The sequence below is a fragment of the Daphnia pulicaria genome, chromosome 1, assembly GCF_021234035.1.
Source record: "Daphnia pulicaria isolate SC F1-1A chromosome 1, SC_F0-13Bv2, whole genome shotgun sequence".
Taxonomy (NCBI): domain Eukaryota; kingdom Metazoa; phylum Arthropoda; class Branchiopoda; order Diplostraca; family Daphniidae; genus Daphnia; species Daphnia pulicaria.
In genome coordinates, this window is record NC_060913.1 from 7,407,751 (window position 1) to 7,419,222 (window position 11,472).

The window sequence follows — 11,472 nt, forward strand, 5'->3', positions numbered from 1 at the left end:
ATACCTTTGAAGTTATCCAACAGGTGGCTCTCATTAGAAAATTTAAATTAATTGATTCTGAAATTTACTGTATTTCAGTAATGCGACTTATTCAATCACACAAACACCCAAACCAATAAAGTTATAGCTGTGAAGTTTGGTTTTTATACAAATTTTAAGCAATTCAGCTAACAATAGCTAAACATTTTACTTGTAAATAGGCATACAGATACAGAGAAACTATTGCACAGTTTACAAATTCTTCTCTGAATAGAAATTCTCATCATAAAACTTTTCTCATGTGTTCCAAGAGGGAAAAAAGGATATCACAAATTGATGTGCATGCAACCGGACTAGCAGAAGTTTCTTCTTGGTCTTACATTTTCAAGCGTGGATCTCTTCCGATCTTCCATTTATTAATCGACCGTTGGCATGGCCGTTTCCTTTTGATTCGAAGATAACATCCGAATCCGTGTCGGAATCCAAGTCTGACGGTAGCAAACTATTCGACACTACCAAGCAAATAATAGTAATAATAATAAATCATTACGTTGTTTGCTTACAGAAAAATATCGCCAGCCAAAAGCTAAATTTACCTTTATGGGTCATCCGCATTATTTCAGGATCTGCCAAGGGTGAATATCGGTGCAACCGACGTCGCTTTTTGGGGCAACATTGTTTGCAAGGCAAGACTCCTTTACGGCAAAGATAAACTAGGGACCCAAAAGTTAGCACCATGAGGATCACCAAGATTACAACAATGATGACCACATATACTAAGCTCCAGTCTAGTAATAGAAAAAGCTACGTAAAATAAATTTGTAATCCATTGCAAAGTAATTCACGAAACATTACCGCAGTTGTAATCAGCTCCATTAGACACTGAAATAGGATTCTCCATCCAAAAGGTCTGACAGTTGCAACGACGAGTAACTTGATCGCATACTCCATGGCCTAAATTACAAAAAAAAAAAAAAAAACTTAAGAAAATCGCATGTTTTTAGTTTTAATATTTACGGTGATACCTGAGCAGTTGTTTTGACAAATAAAAGTATCGACTTCAAGCACCGGGTATGCCAGGAGATTTATGTCGTTGCGGAGCTTCTTTTTCAATAAAGCAGCCACTTCTGTTCCTCGCAGAGTTCGCCAACCATTTTCCGATTTGACGGTAGTGAAAAATTGCAAAACCGTGCGTGTATAGCCTGTAAACAAAATCAATTATAAAACTAAAACACGAAAAGAAAATAAGAAAGACAATACCCGATTTTGGTTCAACCATGACGTCATCAATGTTTATGTTAATATTGACACTCCCTTGTTGGTGTAGTAATAGCGCTATCTGTTCTCGAATGGTGGTCAACTCGCTATCGGTAAAGCTCCGAGGGTCGCTTCTCAGGGTGATTGTGACCACATCGAGTTCACGTGGGTCTGTGTAGCATGCCGAAAGGAAACAATGAAATCAATACACGGCTTAGTTATTTGACAGGTTATCTCTTTACTTGAATGAATGATGAGAGTTGCGACATCATGATCTGAAAGGCCTTGGGCATCCGTAACGGTTAGACGAAATACGTATTTACCGGGAACAAGATTCGTCAACTAAGAATATTTTTAAATTACGAATTGTAAATTTTCAATTCCTAACATCTTATTCGAATTAAGTTCTTTACCATTAGAGAATTCGTACGATCACTGTTGGCAATAATGGCACCAGCTGCCAAACTTTCAGGTTCTCTTGTCCACAGCCATGATTGAATGCCCAGGTCGTCTGTGGAAGCAGAGCCGTTTAAGATTATCCATTTCAACGGAAGTGAGACAGACTGATCTCCACCAGCGTTTGCTTTGGGTTTCTCATTTTCCTCTAAACAAACAGAAGAAATTGAAAAATTAAAATTCGATTAATAAAAATACAAGACAGCAAACTGTTTACTTTGAAGAACTGAGACGGACACGTTATCGATTCCGCTAACTCCACTGTCATCCCAAGCTGTTAACTGGAATACGTATAGACCTTTCGTCAACCCAGTGACATTCACCTGAGGTTGGTCGTTCCCAACAAGCGTGGCTGTATTCGGACCCCTGAAAATCGAGTATGATTAAAGTTCTTGAATTACGTCTCGTATTATTTAATTACTCGAGTTGAGTCCATAGCCACTTGTGGATTCCAATATCATCGACGGCCCTTGACTTTGATCCATCCAAGAGGGCCCAATTTAATGGAAGAGTAATGGCGGTATTCTTTCCCGCGTCGACTACTCAGTGAAAAAGAATATGATGAGGAAACATATTTTTTGTTTTAGATAACATTATAGAATACCTCGGGGTTCGGAAGTTGCAGGACGTCGTACGAAGACATCAACTTGAGCGGTGGAAGACTGTCCGGCTACATCGTAAACTTTCAACTGAAACCTATACATTCCCTCGGCAAGATTGGAGATTTGAGGATAAGGTGTTCGTGTGTTCTAAACAAACGAAAACACTTTTATTGAAGAAAGGAACGGCAGTAATAAAAATTAAAATACCTGCATATCAACTGCTTTGACAGCTTCACTAGTGCCGAGCTTCGAGCCGTCATTCATTAAGATCCACTCCCATGAAGTGATACCATGATCATCAGTACTTTTGTTGCCATTCAAGGTAATCTGATTTTGAGGCAAGTAGATGACAACTGGTTCCCCAGCGTTCGCTTCCGGTGGATAATCAGTTTCTTTAATGACCTCTACGTTGGCTAGAGTAGAATTAGAATCGCCGTCGCTATCAGTCACCGTCAAGCCGAACGTGTAATTTCCCGGCACCAAATCTAAACGAAAATTAAAAATCTAAACTTTTGTTGAAATAATTTATTAGAAGTGACATTACCATTTAGTTCCAATGTGATCTGACTTTTAGGTTCAAACTGGTAACTAATGGGTCCTTTTTCAAGGTTCCATTTGTAAGATACAATTTTTGTATCATCGGTGCTTGTTCTGCCGTCTAGAATGGCCACGTTGTTAGGTAAATGAACAGTTTGAGATGAAGGTACGATAACAGCAACAGGGGGTTCGTTGACACGTAACGCTACATAAACATAAGTCAACAATCGGTAAACGAAACAAGATAAAATACTTAATAACAATAACTTACGAGCAAGGACCGTAAGATTTTCAATAGCTTCTCCTAGAGAATTTGGAGATTTGACGGTAATGTGAAAAGTATAATTCCCAGGAGATAATTGGCTGAGCTTCAGGGTTTTTTCGTTATTTCCCTCAATGGTTCCAGGCTGTTGATCTTGGGGGTAGTTAACAACTACCCATGTGTATGAGTATTCTTCACCTAACTCTGGATCGGGAACCACAATTGCGGTTATGTTTGATTTAAGCTCTGGTAGTTGGATGGATGTGGGACTAATATGAATGGCTAAATGTCTAATGTATCGCGTAGTTGATGTAGTGGCTGGAGTCGTAACAATACTGGTCCAAGGTAGAAAGGTTGTTTCAACTACATCAGTTGTTTCATTTTCAGTAGTTTTGTTTCTGACAAGGCAGGTCCCATTCAAACTTCTCATAAAACCATCTTTACATTCACAACAACCATTCCTACGTCGATCGCTTATAGATTGGCACTCTTCATTCTCAAAACAATTATCTACTCCTACCTCACAACTCTTTGAGAGCTCTGAACACTGTCTAGAACAAAAAGAGGAAAAGTGATAGCATTAAATAGTATATTTAAAAAATCTGACAGAAACTCACCTTGTAAACTCTCTCACAAGAACTGTTTGAACTGTGTTTTTACTACTGGATTCTGAAAGACGGCACTCTTCTAAACTCTCACAGCGAACCTAGTAAAAAGTACAAGTTGCAAAATAAAAAAAAAAAATGCTTCACACCAAACAGTTAATAGCTTACATTGTAGCAAGTTGTGTTTTGCACAATTGCTATGTGGCATTCATTCAATAAAGTAGGCCTACAACAGCTTTTAACACATTCTGTTATGTTCAAGGCTTCTGTTATTCGGATCTTTTTGGCTTTGCTCAATTGCTCCAAAGTAAGGCTTTGTGATGTTTGGATTTGAAGAAATGATGTTCCACACGTAATTTCAATTTTTACTTGGGATTCTTGAGATTGTTGGACCGTAAATGAGAAAACTTGTAAAAGAACGAAAATCAAAGCACAGTAATACATTTAAATTGCGAAACGTGGCGTGATTGGGATGCAGCAGTGTCGTTGACCAGCAACGGTATCAAAATGCTGTAATAAATATGGATCGTGGATTCAAAAGGGGGCGTTCGCACTATAACGACCTACGATATAAAACTATGCTCACAAACTAACCATTACGGAACAATACAGCGATTACTGATTAGCGTTAGCGATTTTATTCGAAAATAAATGTGACAGCTGACGGAGATTTTGCGGTCGAAAGAAGCTATTGTTATTCAAAGTAAGAGCCATCTACGGAGTAGTAAGGCAACGATATATTTCTGAACAATTTGATTATTCGAAAAATCGCAAAATTTCAGAATATATTTTATTAGTATACATTTAAGAATTATTATGAACAGGATAATTATGATTGGCTATTTCTTATGACAGTTCAAATTATTTTTTAAATTTATGAAATCTATTTTTTTTTTCGAATTTGATTCCATCGCGACAACGCAGCATTTGACCATTAGTTTTTTTGTTTGTTTAGTAAATGAAAGTGTTGTTTAAACTTTTAAGTAGTTTAAAGGTTCTACAACTCCGTGATAGAAACCAGTCACAGCTTCTTCAAAATGACCAAACCCACCCACCGCATCACCCCAGAAAAAATAAAACCATGGTGGTCCGAAGAGTGCCACGCGCATGTCAAAGAAGCACGAAGAGCCCTCGCAGAATGGAGATCCTCCCCCTTCTCCAAAGAAAAATTGCTAAACTGGCGGAAAAAAGAAGCAACAAAAAGAAGAGTCATCATTAATGCCAAAAAATCTGCCTGGGAGAAATTTATTACCAATCTCAACCCGAAGAAGGGACAAAAAGAGCTCTGGTCCTTCACCAAATCGATGACCGGAAGAGGCTTCAATGACTCCGCCGCTGGCCAAACCCTCATATCGAGCTCCAACGTCCCAGTCACCGATCCAAAAGAAAAGGCCGATCTTCTAATGGAAAGCATCCTAGGGGGAAGAAACATACACCAGATTAGCAACCAAGAGTTAAAGACATCTATCATGAACGCCATACAATCTACCGACAGTACTCAGCTCAACTCCCCCATTACCCCGACCGAAGTCAGCAGTGCCCTCAAAAACCTAAAAAGCAAAGCCATAGGACCAGACCTCATACACAATCAGATGCTCGCCAACCTGTCACCCGACAACAGAGAACACATGCGCCACCTCTTCAATATCCTCCTACTCAATGGATTCGCACCACAGGACTGGAGAGAAGCAATAATTGTCCCAATCCTAAAACCCAGCAAGCAACCGACTGACCCACTCTCCTATCGCCCCATCTCCCTCACATCCTGTCTCAGCAAGATAATGGAGCGAGTAATCAACACCCGACTTAATTGGCACCTGGAAACCAGAAACCTGCTCCAACCCAACCAATCCGGCTTCCGCCCAAATAGAAGCACCATAGACCACATCATCGCCCTCGAGAACGACGTATCTACGGGATTCGCCAGCAAACTACCCACTTATGCCATCTTCCTCGACATAGCAAAAGCTTTCGACCACACCTCAACAGATGGAGTCCTCTACAAACTGGGGAAGCTCGGCGTTAAAGGGAACCTACTACATTGGATCAAATCATTCCTGTCCAATAGAACTGCCAAAGTAAGAGTAGGTAACCAACTTTCTGAACCCCGTACCCTTTCAAAAGGAGTTCCACAAGGGGCAGTATTAAGCCCCGCCCTCTTCAACGTCATGATGAGCGACCTCCCAAAGCCACCCCCAGGAGTCAAGACTAAGACGTTTGCAGACGACGTAGCAGTCTACACGACGGCCAAAAATGCAGACAAAGCAGAGCAAATCCTCCAACCCTACCTCAACAGACTGTACAAATGGGGTAAGAAATGGGGTCTAGAATTCCAAGCAGAAAAATCCACCCTCCTCACATTCTCCCGCTCACGGAAAAATCCCCAAAACCCGCTCCTATTCATCCATGGCCGGCGCATTCCCCCGTCGGCAACCGCAAAGTTTCTCGGAGTCCACTTCGACAGAAAACTTTCATGGAAAACCCACATCAATGAAGTTGTATCCAGATGCCAGAAAAAGAAAAACCTATTCAACATCCTCATCCACCATAAACAAAGCCCCAGCATACACACACTCACTACCCTCTACAAAACAATCGTTAGAAGCCAAATTGACTACGGAATCCTAGCCTATGGCGGAGCCAGCAACTCCACCCTCTCAAAAATCGATGTAACAACACGCAGCATCCTCCGCCAAATCCTTGGCTCTACCAGATCCACCCCAACTGAAATCCTATACTCGGAACTCGGGCTCGAACCATCCAAAATCCGCATGCACTGGCTAGCAGCGCGGTACCTCATTAAGTTAAGTTACAAACCCACCCACTCGAACTATCAGCTGGCTCAACACCATTTCCTACACCCCGTAACTTGGCCACCACGCAGCGTCCCCAGCCTCACTACTCTGATTAAGGACTTAAAAACATTGAAACACTCAAACAGCCTATTCACTGTCAGCCCAAACTACGCAAACCAGCTCAAACCACCTCCGCCTTGGGCAGTCCCCCCCTACAAATCGCTCTGGTTCCCCATGAAAAAAGCTGAAGCATCCGCCAACCCTCAAAGAGCCCGTGCCACCTTCAACAACTTGACAGCAAATATCAGCCCAACCGCCATCTTAGGATACACCGACGGATCTGTCAACAACGACGCCACTTCCTGCGCTCTCACCTTCCCCTCCCTTCAAATTGAACAGGCATGGCACCTCTCGCAAGGCTCGAACATCCAGTCCGCTGAACTACATGGGGTCCAAAAGGCCCTAGAAGTATGCTACCATCTAGATTCCACCCCAGACGAACTCTACATCTTCTGTGATTCAAAAGCGGCCCTTCAAGCAATCGACGCCACCACCAAACTAACTCAAACCCCGATCCTCCTTGAAATCTGGAACCTCCTCTTGGCTCTAAAAGCATCCGGCACCCAGACATATCTCACTTGGATCCCAAGCCATATCGGGATCACTGGAAACGAGATGGCTGACAAACTGGCCAGTAACATGGACGAAATTCCCCTCTTCAATTCCATCCGGAATATTCTCACTCCCAACGAGGTCATCTCCCTGTACAAAAAGAAATGGTCAATATCGACTCTCAATTATCTAAAACTCTGTGGCAAACCAAGTGTAACCTCCAAAACAAACCTTGGCATCGTGGACTGGTTTCACCACCAGAACAGACTTATCAACACCACTTTACACCGTCTAAGATCAGGACACAATAGGCTAAATGCCTTCATCAACAGGTTGGATATGCACACTGACCCACTCTGTCGACATGGCTGTCCTGAACTTGAGAACTCTGACCATATCCTAACCTCCTGCATAAAACACGAATCAGAATACACCCCAATTAAAGAATACTTCAAATCAATCAACCTTACCTGGAGCAGCAGCAACCTACTCGGCTTTAACTCATCCCTGAGCAAACACACACAGATGGAAATAAGAAACATGCTGGTCCATTTCATCTTCGCAACAAAAATCCATCATATTACATGATCTTCACCTGTAAACAATTGCAAATCAATCCCACTGCCCAAATCTCAGTCAATCATACTTAATCTCATCTTACCTCACGAAAACAGTCCAAAAAATCACAATCAGCTCGCCAAAATCGCAACACTCATCAAAAGCCAAACACAACAAAAGCCCTGTATCAACCCTGGTGGTGATAATGGACGCCAGTCCAATGCTAGCGACCCCCGCGCCACCGCGCGGCTGCGTCCATAGCAACACCTATTATTAAAAAAAAAAAAAAAAGTAGTTTAAAGTATAAAGTAGTCTGAAGATTTTACATTACCGACCTTAATGGAATGTCTGGCAGAAGGTGTAGAGTGTCTAACTGTGGCAACAAAAAAAGTGGAAATGTTAAATTATTCGGTTTACCAAAGGCGGGCCAACGACGAGACCTGTGGTTGAAGAGAATGGCGATAATAAATTATGGCAACACTAAGGTGGAAAACCTGTTTGTGTGTTCACTTCATTTTTTATCAGGTATTCATCTTTATATTATCACCACTAGTGACAATAATAACATTTATGTCGTTCTTTTTTTTAGGAAAGCCGAGTGGTGAATTCAACCTAAAACATGTTGATTGGGCACCATCTATCAATTTGGGATTACAAAAGCCAAAACTATGTTTAGGTATTGTCTCATTGTCCCTTTTCATAGTTTATAAATATTCATTTTCATTGTTTTTATGCATCATCTTTCGTTTTATTACAGTTGGTGAACAACTAGATGATGCACATTTGGACAGACACAAGGATCCACCTATTACATTGATGGCTGAGGAGAGTGTGGGAAGTGTTATTATTTCACCCCAAACATTGAATAGTGTTTCTTCATCTAGTGATTCACCAATTGAAACTAATGACAAACCCTCAATTGACGCAGAACAAAATATCTCAGCAGTAGCAGACGCACCTAAACATTTCAAACAAACAGACAGTGATATTGTGTCTATTTTACCAAAGGGGAGGAGGAACAGGTGTGTTATTAATCTCTGCCGTTGGAGAAATGAAATCCAAAATGACAAGGAGAGTGGGGTTACCTTCTTTAAAGTACCCAAATCTTCGTTTAACGAATGGAGTGCACTAGTTCCATGTTTGAAAACAACGTCGTCTCATCTCTGCAGTCGTCATTTTGATGAAGCAGACATTATCAAAGGACAAACCATGAGTACTAATGAGTTTTACCCTTATTTACGCTGGAAACTAAGGCGAGGAGCATTGCCCAAGCATTTGTTAGAGGAAATTGAGGAAACTGATTCACAAGTTACAAAATCTAAGTGTAGGCCTACCGAAGTGCAAAAGCAACCGAAGGTTTTAAAAGCTGTAAAATCTCCACTAGTTAGTAGGCAAGACCAAATCCGAAAATTTCTACCTGTTACCAATCAAGCCCAGTCAACAGTACGAACAGTTCTTCAGTCATTATCTCCAAACAAGGAAACTCCACTGCAAAAGAATAATCCACAACCTTTGCCAAATCAGAAAGCTATATCTCCAAGGAGTGGTACTAATTATTAAATGCTGTTACCCTTTGTCATTGACATAAACAACATTACTTACTATGACAGGTGATGACCATGATTATGCATTACCTTTACAAGAAGAACTACAGGCTGTTGATGAACCTCAGGACCCGGACCCTCTTTCTCTGTCACCACATGATGTTCTAGTGGTTCAGATGGATGATTGTCAAACCGATGCAAATACTAGCCAACAAATATCCAGTACAGCCGGTAAATTATCTATATTGTGTCATGTCCAATGATTTATTTATCCCTAAATTATATTATTAAATACAGCTGAAGATCAAATTGATCATGATTACGCCTTTTGTGTGCAAGAGGAAGACCAACCTAAACATCCGAACCCTATATTACTTTCCAGCGCTCCGAATGTTCAACTTGCAGAACCAATTGAAAATCAAGACATTGACACATCCACTTCCGGTATAAATTCAATAATGATTAACAAACCATATGGATATTCAACATTATATATTTTTTAATTTGTAGATGTTCCTACTTCAAAATACGTTGTCGACGATGCTGCTTTCAGATGTTTTTCGTCCTACGTGAAACTTCCGTCCCAATCTTCTTGGGTGTGGTCTCTCAATAAGAAAGACAACATTTTGTGCTGCTCAAACTGTAGCTTGTCGAGAGGCGGTTCCTTTATCATCAAGACTGTCAGAATAATAAGCGAGAGTGAGATCTCGTTCCTTATCAATGGAAACACTATTCCACCTATAAATAATGTTGCCCTGAATTTCACTACATATCAAGAGCTATCCGCACTGATTTGTAGTTTTAATGTGAAGAGATACTGCGAAGGTATTCGGCATCCATCACTGAAAAACGTCAAAGTTTCAGACCGGGTGTCCGGTGTGAAAGACACAAGTGGGAAATGGCGTTCAAAGCACTGCGCATACATAACAGACTCGATTTACCAAACTGTTGACACTTGTTCCAAGTGTAATCTATTCAAAAAATACTTGCAGAGAAGGGCAGCCGTTGCGTCGAAGAAAAAAGAAGCTATAGAAAAAAGGAAGGAGAAAGTTAAAATGTATAAACGCATGATCTGCAGCTTAGAAAAAAAGAATAAGGTAAATTTAGTTTGGCGTCTTTATTCTAATTATTAAAACTTTATTTTTAAAAAAATTATTTAATTCATTTACAGGAAAGATCTGACGAGATAGAGACGTGGCGGCGGGATTTCCGGAAACTGCACACAAAATGGAAAAGAAAGATAGCAGCAGAATTGAAAGCCAAACAAAAAACCGTTAAGAAATAGGAAAAAAATACTGAAATTTGAAGAAACATCACTGTGCCTTGTTACATTGATGTGTTTCAAAGTTTCCTCACCTGAAAACTAGGAATAAAATTGCTTTTTTTTGTACATTTTTTCTTAAGTGTCTGGGGACTTGTTGATTTCAATGGTAATAAAAAATTTATAGGCATCCAAATAAAAACAGAAAACACATTATTTCTTTCCATAAAGGTGTAGGATAAAATTAGTGGGCTCGATTGTATTCTTATATTTTACAACTCAGTTTTTACGTTTACTATCTTATTAGCATACTTACCTAGTATACGAAACTGCAGTCGTTTGGGATCACCGAAACATAATAATTATGTTGGTGTTTTAGAGACTATTAAATCAAACCAATTAGATAAATTTACAATAAACATACACAAATGATTTGCATTAGTATTTTACACCAATACGACCTTCAGAGAAGTAATAGAAAGTAATCGCAGTCACCGTTTCACCAAGTCGTACGTAACGAAACATTAGTCATTCGCAGAACTCTCCAGTCATCATGTCAATCGCCACGTTACAGACCTTACAATAAATTTATCCTGATAAGCTTGCAACAGGAGTGACAAAATTTGTCTCGTATTACTAATTTTCACATCATTTGCAATTGCACATCATAAAACAAACATTACCATTAGCTTGACCCAAGATATTGGAAATTAAGCAACCCTGGTATCTTAATAACGCACACTTCTTCTTGTGTCGAGTCTGAAACGGGTGAACTATTCAAATATTACAAAATCGGAAAGCAGCACATTTTCCTTTTTTACCTTTTCTGATCCTCCGACTGGGCAGATTCTTCATAGAAAAAGGTTGTCTTGGATATATTGAATATTTCTACACAGAAGGAAACAGAGGGTCGGAGTTCCAAAAATCTTCTGCCGTACCAAATCGATTCTTTCGCTGTATATTTATTCGCAAGGTTCCACAACCTAAATGTTTTGAGATAACGA

At 40.2% G+C, this 11,472-nt stretch overlaps 2 protein-coding genes across 3 annotated transcripts; one reads left to right on the forward strand and one right to left on the reverse strand.

Moving 5' to 3' along the window:
• Window positions 1–51: 51 nt before the first annotated feature.
• LOC124329519 (dyslexia-associated protein KIAA0319-like protein) lies at window positions 52–4,386 on the reverse strand. Its single transcript, XM_046788603.1, has 15 exons — window positions 3,867–4,386; window positions 3,711–3,799; window positions 3,103–3,644; window positions 2,839–3,036; window positions 2,502–2,779; window positions 2,297–2,441; window positions 2,114–2,231; window positions 1,910–2,058; window positions 1,650–1,840; window positions 1,479–1,578; window positions 1,240–1,407; window positions 1,005–1,181; window positions 835–933; window positions 576–767; window positions 52–491 (listed from the first exon to the last, which is right to left on the reverse strand). Exons 1-15 carry the CDS (start codon window positions 4,140–4,142, stop codon window positions 364–366), a joined length of 2,850 nt encoding a protein of 949 aa, XP_046644559.1. The 5' UTR covers window positions 4,143–4,386; the 3' UTR covers window positions 52–363.
• A 258-nt stretch (window positions 4,387–4,644) lies between these two features.
• On the forward strand, window positions 4,645–10,597 carry LOC124321318. 2 transcript variants are annotated; one of them, XM_046784225.1, is made up of 8 exons: window positions 4,645–4,692; window positions 7,966–8,188; window positions 8,253–8,339; window positions 8,421–9,209; window positions 9,274–9,438; window positions 9,505–9,651; window positions 9,718–10,304; window positions 10,379–10,597. In XM_046784225.1, the coding sequence occupies exons 2-8, from the start codon at window positions 8,008–8,010 to the stop codon at window positions 10,490–10,492; spliced, it is 2,070 nt and encodes a 689-aa protein (XP_046640181.1). In that variant the 5' UTR covers window positions 4,645–4,692; window positions 7,966–8,007; the 3' UTR covers window positions 10,493–10,597. The 2 variants fall into 2 exon arrangements, with proteins under 2 accessions (XP_046640181.1, XP_046640187.1); XM_046784231.1 differs by lacking the exon at window positions 4,645–4,692 and having other exon boundaries at window positions 9,274–9,430; window positions 9,500–9,651.
• Window positions 10,598–11,472: the final 875 nt, after the last annotated feature.